Here is a 24,460-nt window from a genome sequence, read left to right on the forward strand (position 1 = left end):
TAAAAATTAGATTTCCTAAGATGAGTACTTTAAGTACGGAAAATATGAATAATTAATCCACCGAGCAACACTAATTACTCTACTGAAAACAGATATTATATAGTGGCTATATAATATAGAGAAAACAATACCTGTTTTCACCGCCATTTAATTATTTCACCATTTTTCTGTACTATATTTTGTTATATACAAATATTTAGAATTGTATTATTAATTTCTTTATTAAATATTTGCAATATTTCTCTCTTAGTTCAGCAATTTTTGTTTAAATGAAATATTACAGTTAAATATTTCGTAAGTATCTCTGCCTTACAAAGTTTATTGCATAACTAATTATTTTATACAAATTAATATTAAAATTATTAATAAAAAGATAAGTGATGTAAAGTTAGTATCATGGTAAACAAAAATTAATAATATGAATTGCAATCAATCAAGTCGATATAATTTAAAAATATCAAGGTTTAATTTTGCTACTTCTGTAATTATTTATTTAATTTTTGCCAATTATTTTATTTATCTTAATTAAAAGTGCGTCCACATTTAAGATTATTGGCGCCCATGGCTTTTTTTTTTTGTTGTTGTAGTGCAACACCTGCATTCGAATCTGGGATTTACGCGTGAGAATGCTAAAAAGTGAGCTAATGCTTTCTTTTTTGAAATGCTTCATTAATAAAAATCTGGATTTACATAATTGAATATATAATTTGATACTGTTGAAAAGGATTTGTTCAATTGGTGGGCCAAAAAAATAAGAGAATACAGTCGACTCTCGATAATTCGAACTCTACAGCTGTTAACTTCGGTAAATCGAAAAAATGCCGTGTATTTTGATAAGCTCGATAACTCGAACTTCTTTTCTTAACAACAGGGCGAGAGAAGGCTCTATAATTCCCCTCTTTATAATTCGAATTTTCCCTAGTAATGTTTACTTCTCATTTTCCGCTTATTGTTCATTTCCTGCGTAATGTTTCCCTCCTTTCAGCCCAGTTTAACTTCCCAATTCTCTTTCTTAGTTTGTCACGATGGGAAGTACGTCTCCCTTACTGTGTCCCACAAAAAAAAAGTTATCGCGGCCGTGAAAAGTGGTTCGAAAAAAAAGATATCGCCAAAACTCTCAATATTCCACCATCAACGCTTTCTACAACTCTAAGTCACTTGACTAAGTCAAGCCACATTGAAACAAAAAACTGTTCTTCATTTTTTTAATTAGGTACATATGTATATTATTATTTATTGAAATGTTAATACATATGTAATTTTTTTGTTCTTTTTGTCGTTTTCATTATTTTTACTTTTTTACCTGAGGCTAAACATATCTAAAACTTAGGTAAGCTCATACGTATTTTCAATATACGTATGTACATACATATATACATAATAACAACTCTTAATAATTCGAATTTTGTTTTCCCTTCTTGATAATTCAAACTTCTCGATAATTCGAACTCTCGATAATTCGAATTTTTCTTGTAGTCCCTTAGATTTCGATTTATCGAGAGTCGACAGTATTATAAATATTTTGTAACTGCTGGTAAGAAGAAAGATTTAAGATGTCAAATTTTCTAAAATCGCATTAGAAAACGAAAGGCTTTTCTCCTCAAATCTAAAAGGGTTCTAACTTCAAATTCCAGAAGAAAGGGGAATATTAAATGTGTTGAAAGTTACGAACGAAATGAACGGTAAATGCGATGTCGGTCCGTGGCTGTCAAAAATGGACTTGGCCAAGCACTTTTTCAATTTGAGGTAGAGCGTTGAAGCGAGGTTTAACTTTCATTTCAAGTGAAGATGCAAGATAATAAAATTCTATTCTCTAAAATATTGTTTTATTCAAAAAAAATATATATATATATTTAAGAAGAGTTAATCTAATAACATCTTGCCATTACACACTTTTCAAGAGGGAAATTGGTAACTAGATCAGTAAAAGTACCTCCACACTCTCTTGTTGGGCGCCACGATAGCCGAGCGAGATCTGCCGAGAGGCGAGATCTGTGAAGCTAATATGCATTGTGGTACTGGGATCGATTCCCCGGTCTTAGGCCTTGGATTTTATTTAATAGTTAATAAAAGAAATTCACAGTAAAGTATGTTTGCTATTCGCTTCCATCCACGCCACCTAATTGGTAGTTGGACGTTAAGCCCCGCCTAAATATACTCTCTTGTTAAATATTAGAAGAGAGTAGAAGTAAAACACTAAATCTTCCAAAACTTTTTTGAGCTAGGAAAATTTGCATAGTTATTGAGTTTATAATATAGTTAACAAAAATCTGGTTTTAGTTTTAATTCAAAATTGATGAAAATTGATAAATTGCAAAAAATAAGTGCCTAATCAAAAAATAAATAAAGTTTTATTTATTATAGACAGTACTTTTTGTTTTTTTACTTTATTTATTTTCAAAACTGCAAATAAATAAATCAAAATAAAGAATTTGAAATTTAAGAAAGGAGAAATGCCACGTGCTTTACTAAAAAATTTAAAAATAACAACTCGCCGATGGAACAAAGCGGTGACATAATTAACCAGAACAATATGATTGATGTTTGTTGTAAATACATACACATACATGCACAGTATGTTTGGGATAAATTTAAAACTGTAGCAAAAAAAAAAACAACGTACGCTCTTAATTTTATGTTATTTAAATTTTTTTTATTTTATTTTTTGCCGAGAGTTAGTAGTTCCGCAAACGATAGCCAAGTTGGCAAATGATCCTACAGGTCGCTTATTTCTAGGTTCGTCCATATATATAAATGCAGCACTCTCTCCAACACAACCTGCCCAATAATCTTGACATATAACTTCTAAATAAAACAGAAATTCCCTAAGAAATAAGTATGAATCACGAGTAATTGTCTAACCTTTTTGTATACTCCAAATATTCAAGACAAATCTAGTGGGAACACAACTTAACCATAACCATAACCCGAATTTTATGTCAATTATAATTATTATTATTTTTATTAAATTGATAAAATTAGTACGAGACAACTTTAATTTTGTTGAAAATACGCTAACAACTGCATCAAAAATTTATTAATACGAGGGTCGTTTGAAAAGTCCGTGCAAAGTCAGAGAGATAGCACCACTGGCGCGTATCGAGGTTATGTTTAGTTAGTAGCATCTCTTGGAAGAACACACACACCAAGTTTCAGCCAGATCGGTCTATTTCTTTGTGTTTGGCATTCGTTTGAATCGAGGAAGTCGAGTGATTTTCAAAAAAATGGACGAAAAAGGATTTCGTGTGTTGATTAAACACTACTTTATGAAAGGCAAAACGCCTCAGGAGACTAAAGAGAAGCTTGATAAACATTATGGTGGCTCTGCACCTTCGATTAGAACAGTTTATAAGTGGTTTCAAAATTTTCGGAGTGGCCATATGGGCACAAGTGACGCTGAACGTTCTGGACGCCCTGTTGAGGTTACTACTCCAGAAATCATTGATAAAATCCATGATATGGTGATGGATGACAGAAGAGTGCTAGTGCTGTGGGCATCTCGAATGAACGGGTACATAATATTTTGCATCAACATTTGGACATGACAAAGCTATCCGCAAGATGGGTGCCGCGATTGCTCACGCTTGACCAAAAACGAAATCGTGTGAAGTGTTGCAAGGGCGATTTGCAGCTGTTCCAGAAGAATCCGCAGGACTTTAACCGTCGTTTCGTCACTGTGGATGAAACATGGATACATCACTGCACTCCTGAGACCAAAGAACAATCTAAACAATGGGTTACCAAGGGGGAATCTGCGCCAAAAAAAGGCGAAGACCGTTCCTTCGGCCGGAAAGATTATGGCGTCTGTCTTTTGGGATTCGCCAGGAATAATCCTCATCGACTATCTGGAAAAGGGTAAAACTATTACAGGTGCATATTATTCATCGTTATTGGACCGTTTGAAAACCGAGCTGCAAGAAAAACGCCCACGATTGGCCCACAAAAAAGTCCTTTTCCATCACGACAACGCACCAGCTCACACCTCAGCAGTTGTGGTCGCAAAATTAATGGAAATAGGGTTCCAACTTGTTTCACATCCCCCCTATTCTCCAGACTTGGCTCCCTCGGACTACTATTTGTTCCCCAATATGAAGAAATGGCTGGCGGGAAAAAGATTTTATTCAAACGAGGAGGTGATTGCAGAAACGAATGGCTATTTTTCAGACGGACAAATCCTATTATTCGGAAGGGATCAACAAACTAGAGCAGCGTTGGACGAAGTGTATAAGCCTAAAAGGAGACTATGTTGAAAAATAAAAAAGGTTTACCCCAAAAAATTAAGTGTTTTTATTTTTGCACGGACTTTTCAAACGACCCTCGTAAATGAAACATTTCTGGTCAGCCAATTTACTTTAAATTTGCAATTTAAGTTTACACATTTAATGCTTAAAAATACTTAATAGAGAGTTAAGTCCAAAAATATTCACTAGACACTTTCTAGATAAGCTGAGAAGTGTACTTATTCAAATTTTATCAGGAAAATAAGATAAATTGTGGAATCAAAAACTTGAAAAACTAGTAAATCGATTCAGTAAAGCTAGGTCAACAATTTTAGGATGAGACGGAAGTGTAATTAAAGCGGAATTCTTTCTGAACTGATAAATAATCTACCAATGATGATGGCTGAAAATGAGAAATCATGGTCCAAGAGTGGCAACAAAACATGCATGCAGTGATGTTATGCACCAATATGGTCTTAACCATAATTTGAAATAATATGCACTTCATGAATAAGAGATATTTCATATTTACGCAATTATTCTTCTAAACACTGAAGTATTGTTGCATCTTTTCTCAATTACCTTTTGAGATATTTGGCCATCAAAAATTTAACATTTAATTTCACTAAAAATGGCCATCATAAGGTAAGAAATATCAAATGAAGTGCACTACACCAAAATGGTTGGAAAACTTAGCAATTTTTTGAGCTCTGAAATTTACATTTGCAACTACTTTAGCTGTCGCCTTTTTAAGATATTCAGTGGTAACTCGGTTCTCGACCTTAATTCGCTCCGAAGAATTTCGAGAGCCGAAACAATTTATCCCATTAGAAATAATGTAAACTATGTAGTTTATTTCGTTTATAAGCCCCAGACACATGCCAGTTTTACTGGCCTAATTTTTATATTTTATGTAAAAACAAGGTATCTAAACAAGAAATAAGATCTAAAAGTGTAAAAATATAAAAACAACTCGGCTCATCTCGGGTGTTCGAGTTCCAAATGTTTGTTCGTATTTCAGGACAATATTTTCTCGAATTTCTTGGTGAATACCGATTTGTTCGAAAGTCAAGTCGTACGAAAACCGAGGTACCACTGTACTCCCTTACTCTACAGTAAAAAACATTTAAAAACAAATAAAATGGTAAAATTTACGATGACCATTAAAGAGAGGATTCAATGACTCACAAAAATTTGTGAAAATCCCTTTTTAAAGTTAAAAAATAAGTCAGGTATCTGTGGTTTACCATATTAACGTGCCTAAACATCATATTTCAGGGCATTAAGAGCTGAATAATTGCCGGAAATAGATGCTGAATGCGGATTTTTGTCAACAAAATGAAGTAAAGTGAAATCAAGTTGAAAATAAGATGATCAAGTTGTTACGGAATATACTGAAAATGTCTATTTAGTGAAATGGCCAGTCTTCAAATTTTGGGATTTTGTTTACAAAAATTCAGTTCTTATTAATATTTGTTAGGTTATAGGTGATCCAAGTTCATAAACCACTCTGGTCTGTCCAGTTAAAATGGGATTCATGTGATCCGAAAGAGGAAAGAACTTAGAGAACCACTACCTAGGGCAAGAAGAACTAGTGTGACCACAGTAAAGATGGACAGATGGTACGTTAGAGCAATTAAACTTAGACATTGAATTATAACTTTATGCGTATTTTTTTTCATTTTTGAGTTCTGCGACACAAGCTAAAGCCGTCTTGATGATCCGAAAAAAAAACTAAAAAAGAAGTAATGCTTACTGTTTGGGTAGGACTTCGTTTGGGATTCCACAGCTGAATCTAGGGTGAAACCATCAATGCTGGAGGAGTATTGCACTCAAAATTGATGGAATGTATCGGAAAACCACCTTTGGTGAATCGAAAAGGATCGCTTTTTTGGGGGGGGTCTCAATGGGCTTTAAACGGATATTTCTTACGAGTAAATTCTGATTCAGAAAATTAGACTCGAGCACAATATTTTCTCTTAAGCCGCTTAATGAGAAAATAAATACAAAATGAGTAGACTTTTTCTAATAAAGAAGTTCGGAGAAAAATTTGTGTATAAAATTTCAATTATGAACTTATTTGAAAAGAAATATTAATCTTAACTAACGACAAAGATTTCACTCTAAGGTGGAATACTTCATTCAATAAACATCACACCGAACACCGAACACCACGTGTTCAACAGCTGTTACCGCAATAACCTAAGCAAAATTCGATGCGGGCAAAAAATTATACAAAATAGCGGACAATTTTTCCACCGTTTCGTATTTATTAGCTAAAAATTCTGTCTTTTTTCATTCAATACTATACTAATTGGGAAACGCAAGTTTAAATCACTGCCACAAAGGAGTCGAACCCTACCTAACTGGGGAGGTTTGCTATGCAATATTAGTCAAGAGGGGTAGCTCCTTTTGCAAAAAAACATAATTATTATTATTCTTTACCAATAAATTAAATAAAATATAAAATTTAAGGCAAGGTAAAATTCTTATTAAAACTGTTCCTTCAGTTTGTAAAATTATGGAGGAGGGGATAGATCGTCAAAAACTGCACGAAGAAGAGTAATTTCACTTTTCCGAAATAAGGTTTAAAATGCCCAAATTTTTCATTAAAAGAAAATGCATATCCTTGTTTATAATTGCAATTTTTCGTCTTTTTTTCGCAACAACGCAGATTAAGTTAATTAATTTGAACATATGTTATGTTATATTATCTTAAAAAATAATTAAAATAATGATTAAGACGTAATTTCTTTTATTAGTTACAAGCATCTCTGTTTTCATTAATATCCCTTTTATACCTTATTAATAAAACCTTAGAACAATAATTCAATAAATAATCTTCAAATAATATTACAAAAAAAAAACTACTAAGTTGCTTGGAAAGCAAATAATTGTTGACTAAATTGGATTTATAAAGGCAGATAACTAAGGCAACTTACCTCGTTCATGGCTGTTGAAGAAATTAATCCCATAAAAATACTGCAGAGCGAACAAACTATCTGACGGCCAAAGGGTAACCACACTGCTCTGCCCAAAAGATCGATGTTCCCCTTTGTTTTTTTAGGCTTTTAAAATTAACAAGTAAAAAAAGAAAAAGGTGTATAGACTTTAGAATATCAGAGAAATGGTCTAAAAAGGAAAACAAAAAATCAAAGATAAAGGTAGCAAAAGAAAAAAATCACTTTCCAAGAAAAATGCGGTAACGTGTAGTACAAGTTTTCAGTTACACAGTCCAGACTTCGAGTGTCTAGAATATACTGACAAGTTACCAGGTTGGAAGCCGGCTAGAGGGGATGACCACGTGGCCGGGGATCTACAACAACGCATGCTCACAACAACTGTACAACAATCTAGACAGCAGCAGCAAGCACCTTGTGCCTCTCTTTGGGACGTTTCCCCGAACGTACTGGTTACTAAACTGGCTATAATAACTTCACCCTCTTACTTTCATTCTATTATATTTTATTTTCATATATAAAGATTTTTCACAAATCTTTATATAAACTTTCTCTCTAAAAACATAAACATCTCTCTCTAATTTAAAGAAACATTAAAAAAATAAATAAAAAAAGGTACTACATTACCAATACTCGCAAATTTATTGCACATCTTTTACTAAAATCTCTTTGGCACAAATACTGCAGTGAATATCTCTTTGGCACAAATTTTTAATAACATTCTGTGAGTCACATTGAAACCTTCATTTGTTTAAAGTTTTTTGTTTTTGTTTACTTTTTAAATAAATATTGACATTGGAGGGAAAGTATTGTTAACTTCCTCGTCCGGATGCCCAGATCATTATGTTAGTGTCAACAACAAAAGAATTATTAGATAAAAACTAAATTTCCCTAACTTGTAAGTAATGCAGGGAAATTTCCCTGTCACCCTAAATTGTGGCAGTAGCAATAATAATCCTTATTGAATATTAATACCTTGTATATTACATATTTTATTCATCTACAAACATAAGATGAAATAACAGTTGGTACAGTCCTGTTAAGAATTAATGCAAAATTATTAAATTAACTTCTTGCGCTATTTTGGCGTGCAATGTACAAGTCTTTTGATAATTTTTTCCTACACTGAAAAATACCGTGCATCGCACGTCTACTAAATTTTCTGAGATGCTGTACTACTTGCTACATTTTATATTATATTATTAATATAATATTTTTCGTGTTGGTAAAACTGTACTTAACTCTTAACTAAACACCGTTATGCAAAATGTGCAATTAGTGCAATTACACTGAACTGCCTTTTTTATTTAGTCGTAGATATTAGATTTATAACGCGGTATAATTAATTGAATAATACAAATAATTGTTTCGTTGTTATTTTTAAGTAAGATTATCCTTATTCAGACCCCTAAAATCGGATAATGATAGCGAAGGTAGTGGATATTATTCGGCCACTCTCAAAAAGAAAGCGAGCAATGATGAGGAGACTGGGTAGTGAATCTAGCGATATTGTTTGTTCATTTCGGACAACAAAATCTAGAATTTCAGACGAAGAATATGGAACTGTTTGGGGTGTGGACAAAATGAACCAAATAATAATAAAGTATGGCATTTCTTGAGGATTTCCGGTATAGAGAAATCAATGCTTGAAGTTATGAGACAAAATGTAACACCGTTACCAAGTAGTCAATGCCATATTGAAAGCAATTTTGCTTTTTTTCCCCAGTAGGATGGGCACAAATTTTTGCTGATTAATTAATAGCGCAAGAGGTTAAATATATACAAAATCATTTTGATTCCAATCGATAGTTTGAATGAAACAGAACTAAATGTGAATAAGCAACAAACTCATAAACCTCTATAAACTAACATGAGAAATCTACTAAAAGAATAGAAAATGTAATAAAAATAAATCTTGAATAAAAATAAGCAAATAAACTCAATTTTAACTCTTACTAGTTTCCTTATTTGCAACAGCTATCAGAAATATCTATTTTGATATTCTTTAAATTTAATTGTCTCAATTAACATTTTAGATTTTTATAAATAAATGTATAAATTTTTACAATAAAAGATGGCCAATCACTTCCATTCAAAACATTAACCGTATCCATTCCTGATAATTCGGGATTTTCAAAATATTTCTGCTTGTAGTGAGAATCAGAAACCGGTTAGAAATGAGGGGGGAAAAAAACCATTTCAACCAACATTTTGAGGCAACTTAAAGCTAAAGTTATTCACCTAAAAGTTCTATTGTAGAACAGAGTGACATCTACAATTACAGTAAAAGAAAGTAAAACGCGTAATTTTCTGTTTATCTCATTTTCATTGTTTGTTCTTTTATAAAAAAAACACAATTGTTGGTTGGGTATGATTTGTAAAACACGTTAAATGTTGGCAACATTTTACTAAAATATTTAATTAATAAATTTGTTTTTTTTTTTAAATTCCTTTAAATAAACAATTTACGTACGTTATTTACAGAATAATAAAACCTGTAGTCTCAAAACATTCTTAATATATTCCGAGAATATTAAATAAGGTTAACACAAAATAGTATTTTACCCTCTCTAAATAGATTGAAAACGAAATTTTCAACATTATAACATGTTTAAATCAAAAAAATTAACATTATTATTATTTCAAAATAATTTATTAGTTATCTACAATCTGTATATACATAATATACAATAAGTAAATCAGGAAGTACTAAGATTAATTGGTACTTGAAGAGCAGGAGGAGAGAAACTACCCAGTGGTAGCACTCTTTACAGGATATAATGATCTTTAGGTCTTCAGACCTCAAGGAAGTCGCGGGGCCACTTGCGATTCAGTCTGCGAGAGACAGTACAAGAGGATTGGAGCAACTGGAGAGAGCTGTATGGAATTTTTGATATTTAATCTTGGCGAGTTGGTCTATGAAGGGAATGTTGAGGTCGTTGTTGAAGAGTGAGATTAGTCACCGTAGAAAGGAGCGTCAGCTATCTGTCGGAGAAGTTTTGACTGAAATTTCCTGTACTGTCCGTATGTTTGTAGGTTTGACTGAACCCTACAGCTCTAGTCCGTTAAGTTCACATAGGTTCGAGTATAGTTTTGTACATTAAACGTTGTGAGTTCTATGGGCAATTTAGAGCGTCGTCCAAGAAGTACTGCAAAGTAGTACTACACGTTCTATCACTGCTTGTCTTTTAAGCCCAGTGTGTTGGTTCCACAAGAGTCGTTTGTCTTTGTAGAACCCAAGGTAGCGCACCCAGATCCTGTACAAGGAAGAGGATCAGGTGGACAGGAGCCCCGCCGGAGAGTAAACGTGGCGTGCTGGCATTTATGTGGGTTCATTTTAATCCACCACTTCTATGCACAGGATTCTATTTTATGTAAGTGTGTCTTGAAACTTGTATGAAGCTGATGAAGGATGTGCACTTGTAGCTAGTATGACTGTATCGTCTGCATATGTACAGAGTATTTGTAGAGGGTTGTCTAACGTGTATACTGTGTAGAGAACGTGGCCAAGTATACTCCCCTGTGCCCCGATATTTGTTGTATTTATAATTATTTTTGACAGATTAGTGCAACAATTTCCTTTAGCGAGTAATGAAGAAAATAAATGATTTCTTTATAAAATTTGTAGGTTTGGCTGAACCCCACAGCTCTAGTCCGTACAACATTAAATGAATAAATAAGCACTATGTATACATAAACACTCAAAAACAAGCACTATGTATACATAAACACTCAAAAACAAGCACTATGTATACATAAACACTCAAAAACAAGCACTATGTATACATAAACACTCAAAAACAAGCACTATGTATACATAAACACTCAAAAACAAGCACTATGTATACATAAACACTCAAAAACAAGCACTATGTATACATAAACACTCAAAAACAAGCACTATGTATTACATAAACACTCACAAACAATCATTATCTTCTAAAACACCTCTTTTAGGAGAGGGAGTAAAGAGTATTTCCTGCACAGAATCAAATTTCAAAAATTTGTCACGAACGCAATTCTTTGATTAACGTAATATTACAGTGTAACAAAAAAGTATATTTCAACATTTAAAGAGAAAATCATCAAGGTAGTTCAGTACCTTAAAAGATAACGCAGCATTTAAATGTTTAAATTTGATTACTGTTTTTTGAATCATAATCAAAATATATTGAAGCATAGTATTAAGGGTACAGGTTATAATTTGGTGTTTTGCAACCGATAAAAACTAGTAGAGAGGATTTGGCGGTTCTGGCGCACCTAAAATACAAAATGGCGGCCATCCCCTCCCCTCCCACCCCCTACCCCCACCCCTACCCCCACCCCTCCTTATTGACCAATCATCGATTTCGACGAGGGTTTAAGCCACGCCCCCTACCCCCACCCCACCTTATTGACCAATCATCGAACTCGACGAGGGCTTTAGGCCACGCCCCTTCCCCCACTCCACCCTTTTAATCGACCAATCAGCGAATTCGATGACACCCCTTTTACCCCCACTCCTACCCCCACCCTTATTAATTGACCAATCAGCGAATTCGACGACACCTCATTACCCCCACCCTAGCCCTACTCCTATCACATGACACCTACCTTTACCCCCACCACCTCTAGGTCGTCGTATTCGTTGGCCTCTTAAGCTCCTCCTACAAGATGGCGGCTCTCCTAACAGCTGTAGTACACAAGATGGCCGACCTCGTACCAGCTGATGACCACAAGATGGCGGACCTCATACCTCCACCCCCCTCGCCCATTGATAGACAGGAGGGGATTTTTTTTTTTAATTATTTTTACTTACCTGGGATTCGATCCTACAACCTTCGTACTGATAGACACGTCATCTGCACCAGTCGGCCACAGTGGTAGTCTCGCTTACTCTAGTTTTGAATGTTCTCTTATGTTTTAACTTGGAATTATTTTTTAAAAAATCTAACCCCCCTCACCAAGAATTTTTTTTTTTTTTATTTAAATTACCCCCACTATCACAAAAATATTCAACTTAAATAAAAATGGATAACCTCACTTTAGGTAATAGAAAAAATTATTTACTTACCCCCTCCACCTGGCTGCTTCCGCTGCTGATGACGCGACCTACACTCACTGAAAACTAAACCCGAACTGACACTTGGACTGCGATACTAGCATTAACCCCCCACCACAAATACGTCACACTCTAACTAGCCAATAGAATTGCATCTTTTTTTCCAACTGATTGCCTCTCTGGACAGGTCTCTGTAGCAAGCCACCCCCTTTCCCTTCCACATCTTGTTAATTTATATATATGCCAACATAGCTGAACATGCTCCAACAAGTCTGGACATGTAGCCAGCTGTTTGAACAGGCAAGTAAAAATAATGATGACTCATACCATTGTCATATCCTCAACGAGCACAAACATGCTCCAACAAGTCTGGACATGTAGCCAGCTGCCTCTTTCGCTTTAACCGTTTTTTTTTTTTTTGTTATTATGAAGTTAAAAGTAAATTGAACTTTGAACTTTCATATATCTTATTATTATTTCCGTTTACCAACTATACAAACCTGTATGAACATGCTCCAACAAGTCTGGACATGTAGCCAGCTGCCTCATTCGCTTTAACCGTTTTTTTGTTATGTGTGATTACCTGAACATGCTCCAACAAGTCCGGACATGTAGCCAGCTGCCTCATTCGCTTTAACCGTTTTTTGTTATTATGAAGTTAAAAGTAAATTGAACTTTGAACTTATTAATAAAATATAAATAAGTTTTAATTAACTTTTCTTTATTTATAAGTGTATAAAGTAAAAATAAGAATGAACAAACATTAATTAAAACATTTTATTTTTATTTAACGGAAGTATACAAGTAAAATAATAACATTTATTTCACAGTATAAATTTTATTTAAATTCTATGTCATATCTTCCATTATTAAAGCCTTTGTACATTATTAACAGTTTTTTCTTTGATTGTTGGTAATCTTCCACCATTTCATCAGTTATCACTGCCGCAAATCTGCGTGGAAGGAAGATCCTCGTTGGGTAGTCCATTGTCGGGCCAATATAATGTAAATGGGCAACGATGGCATCTCCAAATTTAGTGTTGATTCTTTCGAATTGCTTCACTTCGTATGAGTATCCGGTTCTTAGATCTGATAATTTGCCAATGCCCACAGACCTTGTATTCACATCATTCAAAAAGCTTGCCAACTTAGACATCTGAAAGAAGAATATTATATGAAAGTATCACATCATTATCAAAATATTGTTTCAATAAAAAAAAAGTATTATTACTTACCTTTGAAGTATGAAGTTAACCTCTCGAGCTGTGGGCAACGAATGACGAATTACCTTACAAGCTTCACTACTTTACCGTTACGGATGTCCCCCCCCCACTCTAAGACGTCACTTATAGTTAGCCAATAGAATTGCGCGCTTGTCTTCCCTCTCTCTCTCTCTTGCAAGTGTCTCTCTCTCTAAGGTGAATCATACCTCCCACCTTTGATGCAGGACTCAACCTGTCCGTTAACTTTATATATGTTTCTTAGAAAAAAACAATATTTTGGAAACTGAACTTTGCCCTTATTAGCTTTTATTGCTTTATAAATAATAAAACTTTGAATGTTTTGGAGACTTAAAAACTTACTTTTTAAAAAATGTTAACACGCTTGCACAACATGTTTGAACAGGCACTTAATAACTTACTTTTTAAAAAAATGTTAACACGCTTGCACAACATGTTTGAACAGGCAAGTAAAAATAATGATGACTCATACCATTGTCATATCCTCAACGAGCACAAACATGCTCCAACAAGTCTGGACATGTAGCCAGCTGCCTCTTTCGCTTTAACCGTTTTTTTTTGTTATTATGAAGTTAAAAGTAAATTGAACTTTGAACTTTTTAATAAAATATAAATGTTTTAATTTACTTTTCTTTATTTATCACATAATTTGTATATGGCTTAATATTGCTCAACTTGCATGTCTGAGCTTGCCCTGTTTGAATTGGTCAGTAACTAACTGATGTCTCCCACCCTTGGGCATGACGTCACTTATTGTTAGCCAATAGCATTTCGTGTTTTTATGAAAATGTATTAATTTTCAAATTATCTTCAAGAGAAAAAAAAGTTAAATTACCTGTAAAAAATATAAGTAAATCTATCTTCGTATTATTTATATTCTTATTTGTTTTTTATTTTTAGTATCTATATTGTATATCAAATATGTATATGTAATTGTTTGTGCAATATATATAACTTGATATATTTTGAAATATCGGAGCTCCGAACGCTAAGGAGTCAAGATTAAAAATGAACTATATTGTGCCTAGCAAGAGATTAACATGCCTGCACATGCCAGGCAAAACATGCAAGCGCAGGTCTGAAAAGTTTTGTGTCTGTGCTCCACTAAAAAAAAAAGGCCTGCTCTGACATGCCGTTTTCAGACTTTTCTTTTTAAATATCATTATTCTTTTTAATAATTTATTTTATTTCATTATAATGTATTTATTCAAATATTTTATTATTTTATTTTCATGTTATTCATTTTTTTTTTTTTCAATGTATATTTTTTTATATAAATTATTTTATTTTATTATTTATTATTTTATTATCATTAGCAAGAAAACAGGGGAAGAAAAAATGAAATAAAAATTTTCTAAATGCATTTTTTTTTTTATTATTAAAAAAAGAAATTAGAGATATTCACATTTTTTTTTTTAATATAATCATTTACATTATCAGTTTAACCATTACTTATATACAAACATCTTTTATACAAATACAATACATATATTAAAATTAAATTTTTCTTAATACATTTGAAATTAATATCCAATGTGAAAGAGCATATACATGAAAATGGGTACACATCGTCGGAGTCTTGTTATGAAGAAGACACTGAGTACCATCGTTAAATGGTCTTAATTGGGAAATTTGAGGGCAATCGAATTCTTCTAGGTTGATTACGTTTCCACAATAATGATTTAAAAATTGTTTTTTCTGGAGTCCTTTTACAAAGATTTTGTTGTAATGGGTAAGATGTTTGTGTAGAATAGCATCTAATTCCACATAGTCCACCTCTCCTTCTTCCCATTTAATTTGATGAAAATTTCTAGTTAACCATGAATTTACTCGATAACTGAATGCATTTAATGACAGATTTTCTGGCGGTTTAAACAACCAGTGTCCACTTGAAAGATTCTCCATGTCTAAAATAGACAATTCTTTCACGATATACAGTTTTGAGTTGTCTATGAAGCACTGCATGTCTACGACACACGCACCCGACGAGGTCATGATTGCAATTGATACAACTGAATGAAATTTTTAATCGAACTGGCTTGTCTTAACATGTCCCAACGTGCACAAACATGGTATTGCAATTGATACTTCTGAATGAAATTTATAAGTAACTGGCTTGTCTTAACATGTCCCAACGTGCACAAACATGGTATTGCAATTGATACTTCTGAATGAAATTTATAAGTAACTGGCTTGTCTTAACATGTCCCAACGTGCACAGACATGGAATTTATTACATTTTCCTCTAAATAATTAAAATATTTTTTTTTTATAAACTTAATTTTTCTTTCATTTTTTTTTTTTAACTAAATTATTTTTTTAATAATTTTATAACAGAAATCTTGCACTAAAAGTATTATTTAAAAAAAAAATATATATCTTCCAGTTTTACATAAATTAATTTCTTTCATTTTTTTTTTTTAAACTAAATTATTTTTTCTTTTTTAATTTTATAACAGAAATCTTGCTCTAAGAGTATTATTTTTAAAAAAATATATATATCTTCCAATTTTACATAATTTCTTTCATTTTTTTTTTTTATATATATCACATAAAAATAAAAATAACTTAAATAAAAATAAAATTAAAATAACACTTAAAAGAATTCCAAATCATATCGGCGATTTTTTATTCCTTTATAGAGCAAAGCTATTTTTCTGTTTGTAACATCATACTCGTCGATAATTTCTTTCGTAAACATGTCGGTGAATCTATTTGGCAGGAAAACTATATTTGGTTCGTCCTCAAACTGTGTAGGTCCAACATACGATCTGATGTGTGCTATTATGGCTTTTCCATATTTAGTGTTAATCTTATCAAATTTAACTATTTCATAGCTAACTCCTACGCGAAGGTCGGCAAGCCTACCAATCTGTGAGGAGCTTTGGTTAGCATCGTTGAGGTACGCTGCCAAAGTCGACATCTGAAGGGAATTTTGAAAAAAGTACATATGTAATTAGAAAAATAATATTTTAATTCAATCACTGTGAAGTGTATAAAGATTTATGTAAGTATAAAATAGTAGTATAAATACTTACTTTTAAGTATTGATAAAATTTAATTTAATCCGCCTGGGTCGAGTTCTAGAGAAGAAATGATGTTGAATCCTTTATCCTATACCCCCACTACCAGTCACAAAGCCGACATGTCAGTGCAAGTCTAATAACTAGTTCAAAATTCAATTGCTAATACAGTTGTGCATAAACATGTTTACACCTGCATAGACCTGATTAGCTTCAGTAATCATTTAATGCATGGGTTTTGTAAATTGTACGGAATACAAAAGTAATGATAGTAGTTTTAAGCACTCATTGTACATAATTTATTTTGTCTCTCAATTAAGATTACAAAGTAGAATATAAATATAATTACCATTAAAACTTGAAGTTGCTCAAAGAATAAAATAATGTTATTATCCAGAATATGGTCAAATATTATGGAATTTTGTACAGATTCTTAAGATTTAGCAATAAATGCAAGTGCTTATCATCGTCGTTGAAGGTTAATACTACTTTTTTCATGTCTCACCAGATTTTATTATAGGTGCTTGGAAAAAATTATGATAATAATCGGTATTGACAAATTGAATTTCACAATATATTATTTTTTATGAAAGACTTGCTTCTTTTTTCATCTCATTTTGCTTGGAGTAATCAATGACAATATAAAATGTTACAAATTAATTTGGTGAAAAGGATCTAAGAACTGTGAGCTAGCCTGTCTTTGAATTTGAACTATACATGACAACATAAAATATTCCCAGTACTACACAGAAGTACTTAATTATAATCTGTAACGTAATATTATATAAGAAAAAGTTTTTAAAAGAGGGTAGGCATGAATGAATACATAACTCAAAAGGTAGCGTACTATTTTTTCATATCTTAGGAAAAAAACTGTCACTAAATATTTTCTTCTTCTTTTTTCTGGTGTTCGTGTCGTTTATGGCGAATGAAGAAGGCTGGATGAGATCTAGCAGTTGTTGCCTAAAGGTTGGAAATGATTCACTCTTAAGAGGACTCCATCGAACTTTTTGATTGTCCATCCACTTTCCTTAAGTGAGGATTCCTCCATTTCGGAAATCATCTTATCAAAGCCTTCTCTTAGAGACTTTTCAATAGAGGAGTCTTTGCAAATTATCTTGTTTTTTGTCTTGAATGCGCAATTAGTTGTTTCCTCTTTCATATTTTCAAATGTAGCCTCCAAAACCAAATTATATTTTATTGCGGTTTTATCGCCATCCATGGCACTTTCAATCAGTCGATGCAATGTTTCTTGCTTACCTGCTAGAAACTCCATTACATCAACTTCTCCAGAGCACGGTATGAAGAAGGTTCTCAGAGTTCCACCAAACGACGATTCCACTTCGTATAATTGTCCTTGTGCGGCGTCCAATCGTGCTTTTTTGGTTAAGTTGGCCGGCGCTTTCTGTCCACAGCTACGAATGTGACAGTTTAAAGTTTTCTTAGTAGAATAAAACTCGCCGCATGCCACACATTGGAAACGAGTCTGACGCTTCAGACATGTTTTTTCATGGCGTTTATTGGAAAATGCTCTTGAAAATATTTTATTGCAATGGCTGCATTCAAAAGACATAATGATAGAATTATTTGAACAAAGTTTAAAAATTAAGAAACAAATCTGTAACAAATTGTATGCTCAACTTAAGAATGTATGAATGCTGTAGCTTAGTAGATATAATTGCGGTTCTTGAAATCAAAGGGTTTAAGTGTACAAGTGTCTAACGAATTAACAGCTTGCGCACAGTCATAGAACTAATAAAAAATGCATACTTCGCAACACTTTTATCGTGCAAGGGATTAAAATCGATATTAGCGTTTCTGTCGGCAAAAAAATAATAAATAAATCTAAGATCTGAACTGGTGGTAACATGCATGTTATAGCCCCCCCCCCACTAACTTAGGTTAGGTTATGATAGTGTAAGTTGCGTTTGATTAGGTTGGATTAGGTTAGGTTAGGTTAGGTTAGGGTTCGGCTAAATTATCGAATTTACAATTAAATACAATTTAGTACTGTTAAATTCGATTAGGTTGGGTTAGGCTAGGTTAGGTTAGGGTTAGTCTAAGTTATCGAATTTAGCCTATTTAATTGTAAATTCGATAATTTAGCCGAACCCTAACCTAACCTAACCTAACCTAATCCAACCTAATCAAACGCAACTTACACTATCATAACCTAACCTAAGTTAGTGGGGGGGGGGGGGCTATAACATGCATGTTACCACCAGTTCAGATCTTAGATTTATTTATTATTTTTTTGCCGACAGAAACGCTAATATCGATTTTAATCCCTTGCACGATAAAAGTGTTGCGAAGTATGCATTTTTTATTAGTTCTATGACTGTGCGCAAGCTGTTAATTCGTTAGACACTTGTACACTTAAACCCTTTGATTTCAAGAACCGCAATTATATCTACTAAGCTACAGCATTCATACATTCTTAAGTTGAGCATACAATTTGTTACAGATTTGTTTCTTAATTTTTAAACTTTGTTCAAATAATTCTATCATTATGTCTTTTGAATGCAGCCATTGCAATAAAATATTTTCAAGAGCATTTTCCAATAAACGCCATGAAAAAACATGTCTGAAGCGTCAGACTCGTTTCCAATGTGTGGCATGCGGCGAGTTTTATTCTACTAAGAAAACTTTAAACTGTCACATTCGTAGCTGTGGACAGAAAGCGCCGGCCAACTTAACCAAAAAAGCACGATTGGACGCCGCACAAGGACAATTATACGAAGTGGAATCGTCGTTTGGTGGAACTCTGAGAACCTTCTTCATACCGTGCTCTGGAGAAGTTGATGTAATGGAGTTTCTAGCAGGTAAGCAAGAAACATTGCATCGACTGATTGAAAGTGCCATGGATGGCGATAAAACCGCAATAAAATATAATTTGGTTTTGGAGGCTACATTTGAAAATATGAAAGAGGAAACAACTAATTGCGCATTCAAGACAAAAAACAAGATAATTTGCAAAGACTCCTCTATTGAAAAGTCTCTAAGAGAAGGCTTTGATAAGATGATTTCCGAAATGGAGGAATCCTCACTTAAGGAAAGTGGATGGACAATCAAAAAGTTCGATGGAGTCCTCTTAAGAGTGAATCATTTCCAACCTTTAGGCAACAACTGCTAGATCTCATCCAGCCTTCTTCATTCGCCATAAACGACACGAACACCAGAAAAAAGAAGAAGAAAATATTTAGTGACAGTTTTTTTCCTAAGATATGAAAAAATAGTACGCTACCTTTTGAGTTATGTATTCATTCATGCCTACCCTCTTTTAAAAACTTTTTCTTATATAATATTACGTTACAGATTATAATTAAGTACTTCTGTGTAGTACTGGGAATATTTTATGTTGTCATGTATAGTTCAAATTCAAAGACAGGCTAGCTCACAGTTCTTAGATCCTTTTCACCAAATTAATTTGTAACATTTTATATTGTCATTGATTACTCCAAGCAAAATGAGATGAAAAAAGAAGCAAGTCTTTCATAAAAAATAATATATTGTGAAATTCAATTTGTCAATACCGATTATTATCATAATTTTTTCCAAGCACCTATAATAAAATCTGGTGAGACATGAAAAAAGTAGTATTAACCTTCAACGACGATGATAAGCACTTGCATTTATTGCTAAATCTTAAGAATCTGTACAAAATTCCATAATATTTGACCATATTCTGGATAATAACATTATTTTATTCTTTGAGCAACTTCAAGTTTTAATGGTAATTATATTTATATTCTACTTTGTAATCTTAATTGAGAGACAAAATAAATTATGTACAATGAGTGCTTAAAACTACTATCATTACTTTTGTATTCCGTACAATTTACAAAACCCATGCATTAAATGATTACTGAAGCTAATCAGGTCTATGCAGGTGTAAACATGTTTATGCACAACTGTATTAGCAATTGAATTTTGAACTAGTTATTAGACTTGCACTGACATGTCGGCTTTGTGACTGGTAGTGGGGGTATAGGATAAAGGATTCAACATCATTTCTTCTCTAGAACTCGACCCAGGCGGATTAAATTAAATTTTATCAATACTTAAAAGTAAGTATTTATACTACTATTTTATACTTACATAAATCTTTATACACTTCACAGTGATTGAATTAAAATATTATTTTTCTAATTACATATGTACTTTTTTCAAAATTCCCTTCAGATGTCGACTTTGGCAGCGTACCTCAACGATGCTAACCAAAGCTCCTCACAGATTGGTAGGCTTGCCGACCTTCGCGTAGGAGTTAGCTATGAAATAGTTAAATTTGATAAGATTAACACTAAATATGGAAAAGCCATAATAGCACACATCAGATCGTATGTTGGACCTACACAGTTTGAGGACGAACCAAATATAGTTTTCCTGCCAAATAGATTCACCGACATGTTTACGAAAGAAATTATCGACGAGTATGATGTTACAAACAGAAAAATAGCTTTGCTCTATAAAGGAATAAAAAATCGCCGATATGATTTGGAATTCTTTTAAGTGTTATTTTAATTTTATTTTTATTTAAGTTATTTTTATTTTTATGTGATATATATAAAAAAAAAAAATGAAAGAAATTATGTAAAATTGGAAGATATATATATTTTTTTAAAAATAATACTCTTAGAGCAAGATTTCTGTTATAAAATTAAAAAAGAAAAAATAATTTAGTTTAAAAAAAAAAAATGAAAGAAATTAATTTATGTAAAACTGGAAGATATATATTTTTTTTTTAAATAATACTTTTAGTGCAAGATTTCTGTTATAAAATTATTAAAAAAATAATTTAGTTAAAAAAAAAAAATGAAAGAAAAATTAAGTTTATAAAAAAAAAATATTTTAATTATTTAGAGGAAAATGTAATAAATTCCATGTCTGTGCACGTTGGGACATGTTAAGACAAGCCAGTTACTTATAAATTTCATTCAGAAGTATCAATTGCAATACCATGTTTGTGCACGTTGGGACATGTTAAGACAAGCCAGTTACTTATAAATTTCATTCAGAAGTATCAATTGCAATACCATGTTTGTGCACGTTGGGACATGTTAAGACAAGCCAGTTCGATTAAAAATTTCATTCAGTTGTATCAATTGCAATCATAACCTCGTCGGGTGCGTGTGTCGTAGACATGCAGTGCTTCATAGACAACTCAAAACTGTATATCGTGAAAGAATTGTCTATTTTAGACATGGAGAATCTTTCAAGTGGACACTGGTTGTTTAAACCGCCAGAAAATCTGTCATTAAATGCATTCAGTTATCGAGTAAATTCATGGTTAACTAGAAATTTTCATCAAATTAAATGGGAAGAAGGAGAGGTGGACTATGTGGAATTAGATGCTATTCTACACAAACATCTTACCCATTACAACAAAATCTTTGTAAAAGGACTCCAGAAAAAACAATTTTTAAATCATTATTGTGGAAACGTAATCAACCTAGAAGAATTCGATTGCCCTCAAATTTCCCAATTAAGACCATTTAACGATGGTACTCAGTGTCTTCTTCATAACAAGACTCCGACGATGTGTACCCATTTTCATGTATATGCTCTTTCACATTGGATATTAATTTCAAATGTATTAAGAAAAATTTAATTTTAATATATGTATTGTATTTGTATAAAAGATGTTTGTATATAAGTAATGGTTAAACTGATAATGTAAATGATTATATTAAAAAAAAAAATGTGAATATCTCTAATTTCTTTTTTTAATAATAAAAAAAAAAATGCATTTAGAAAATTTTTATTTCATTTTTTCTTCCCCTGTTTTCTTGCTAATGATAATAAAATAATAAATAATAAAATAAAATAATTTATATAAAAAAATATACATTGAAAAAAAAAAAAATGAATAACATGAAAATAAAATAATAAAATATTTGAATAAATACATTATAATGAAATAAAATAAATTATTAAAAAGAATAATGATATTTAAAAAGAAAAGTCTGAAAACGGCATGTCAGAGCAGGCCTTTTTTTTTTAGTGGAGCACAGACACAAAACTTTTCAGACCTGCGCTTGCATGTTTTGCCTGGCATGTGCAGGCATGTTAATCTCTTGCTAGGCACAATATAGTTCATTTTTAATCTTGACTCCTTAGCGTTCGGAGCTCCGATATTTCAAAATATATCAAGTTATATATATTGCACAAACAATTACATATACATATTTGATATACAATATAGATACTAAAAATAAAAAACAAATAAGAATATAAATAATACGAAGATAGATTTACTTATATTTTTTACAGGTAATTTAACTTTTTTTTCTCTTGAAGATAATTTGAAAATTAATACATTTTCATAAAAACACGAAATGCTATTGGCTAACAATAAGTGACGTCATGCCCAAGGGTGGGAGACATCAGTTAGTTACTGACCAATTCAAACAGGGCAAGCTCAGACATGCAAGTTGAGCAATATTAAGCCATATACAAATTATGTGATAAATAAAGAAAAGTAAATTAAAACATTTATATTTTATTAAAAAGTTCAAAGTTCAATTTACTTTTAACTTCATAATAACAAAAAAAAACGGTTAAAGCGAAAGAGGCAGCTGGCTACATGTCCAGACTTGTTGGAGCATGTTTGTGCTCGTTGAGGATATGACAATGGTATGAGTCATCATTATTTTTACTTGCCTGTTCAAACATGTTGTGCAAGCGTGTTAACATTTTTTTAAAAAGTAAGTTATTAAGTGCCTGTTCAAACATGTTGTGCAAGCGTGTTAACATTTTTTAAAAAGTAAGTTTTTAAGTCTCCAAAACATTCAAAGTTTTATTATTTATAAAGCAATAAAAGCTAATAAGGGCAAAGTTCAGTTTCCAAAATATTGTTTTTTTCTAAGAAACATATATAAAGTTAACGGACAGGTTGAGTCCTGCATCAAAGGTGGGAGGTATGATTCACCTTATAGAGAGAGAGACACTTGCAAGAGAGAGAGAGAAAACAAGCACGCAATTCTATTGGCTAACTATAAGTGACGTCTTAGAGTGGGGGGGGGACATCCGTAACGGTAAAGTAGTGAAGCTTGTAAGGTAATTCGTCATTCGTTGCCCACAGCTCGAGAGGTTAACTTCATACTTCAAAGGTAAGTAATAATACTTTTTTTTTATTGAAACAATATTTTGATAATGATGTGATACTTTCATATAATATTCTTCTTTCAGATGTCTAAGTTGGCAAGCTTTTTGAATGATGTGAATACAAGGTCTGTGGGCATTGGCAAATTATCAGATCTAAGAACCGGATACTCATACGAAGTGAAGCAATTCGAAAGAATCAACACTAAATTTGGAGATGCCATCGTTGCCCATTTACATTATATTGGCCCGACAATGGACTACCCAACGAGGATCTTCCTTCCACGCAGATTTGCGGCAGTGATAACTGATGAAATGGTGGAAGATTACCAACAATCAAAGAAAAAACTGTTAATAATGTACAAAGGCTTTAATAATGGAAGATATGACATAGAATTTAAATAAAATTTATACTGTGAAATAAATGTTATTATTTTACTTGTATACTTCCGTTAAATAAAAATAAAATGTTTTAATTAATGTTTGTTCATTCTTATTTTTACTTTATACACTTATAAATAAAGAAAAGTTAATTAAAACTTATTTATATTTTATTAATAAGTTCAAAGTTCAATTTACTTTTAACTTCATAATAACAAAAAACGGTTAAAGCGAATGAGGCAGCTGGCTACATGTCCGGACTTGTTGGAGCATGTTCAGGTAATCACACATAACAAAAAAACGGTTAAAGCGAATGAGGCAGCTGGCTACATGTCCAGACTTGTTGGAGCATGTTCATACAGGTTTGTATAGTTGGTAAACGGAAATAATAATAAGATATATGAAAGTTCAAAGTTCAATTTACTTTTAACTTCATAATAACAAAAAAAAAAAAAACGGTTAAAGCGAAAGAGGCAGCTGGCTACATGTCCAG

At 32.3% G+C, this 24,460-nt stretch overlaps 3 protein-coding genes across 7 annotated transcripts in view; 1 reads left to right on the forward strand and 2 right to left on the reverse strand.

The window, feature by feature from the left end:
* Positions 1-24,460, reverse strand: part of spoon (A-kinase anchor protein spoonbill) — a 191,940-nt gene that overhangs the window by 106,687 nt on the left and 60,793 nt on the right. Inside the window, exon 1 of one of the 5 annotated variants that reach the window (XM_074127615.1) lies at positions 7,163-7,492. The exons of the other annotated variants lie outside the window; for them this stretch is intronic. The gene's annotated coding sequence lies outside the window, so the exon portion shown is untranslated. Of the gene's footprint in view, positions 1-7,162; positions 7,493-24,460 lie in introns of those variants that run through there. 5 annotated transcript variants of the gene reach the window in all.
* Positions 14,799-18,593, reverse strand: LOC141454068 (uncharacterized). The gene is made up of 2 exons (XM_074127868.1): positions 16,501-18,593; positions 14,799-16,385 (listed from the first exon to the last, which is right to left on the reverse strand). The coding sequence occupies exon 1, from the start codon at positions 18,056-18,058 to the stop codon at positions 17,435-17,437; it is 624 nt and encodes a 207-aa protein (XP_073983969.1). The 5' UTR covers positions 18,059-18,593; the 3' UTR covers positions 14,799-16,385; positions 16,501-17,434.
* LOC141454069 (uncharacterized) lies at positions 18,602-21,565 on the forward strand. The gene is made up of 2 exons (XM_074127869.1): positions 18,602-20,552; positions 20,668-21,565. The coding sequence occupies exon 1, from the start codon at positions 18,995-18,997 to the stop codon at positions 19,616-19,618; it is 624 nt and encodes a 207-aa protein (XP_073983970.1). The 5' UTR covers positions 18,602-18,994; the 3' UTR covers positions 19,619-20,552; positions 20,668-21,565.

This window comes from Rhodnius prolixus, unplaced genomic scaffold, assembly GCF_049639745.1.
Source record: "Rhodnius prolixus isolate KJV_2025 unplaced genomic scaffold, Rpr scaffold_9, whole genome shotgun sequence".
Taxonomy (NCBI): domain Eukaryota; kingdom Metazoa; phylum Arthropoda; class Insecta; order Hemiptera; family Reduviidae; genus Rhodnius; species Rhodnius prolixus.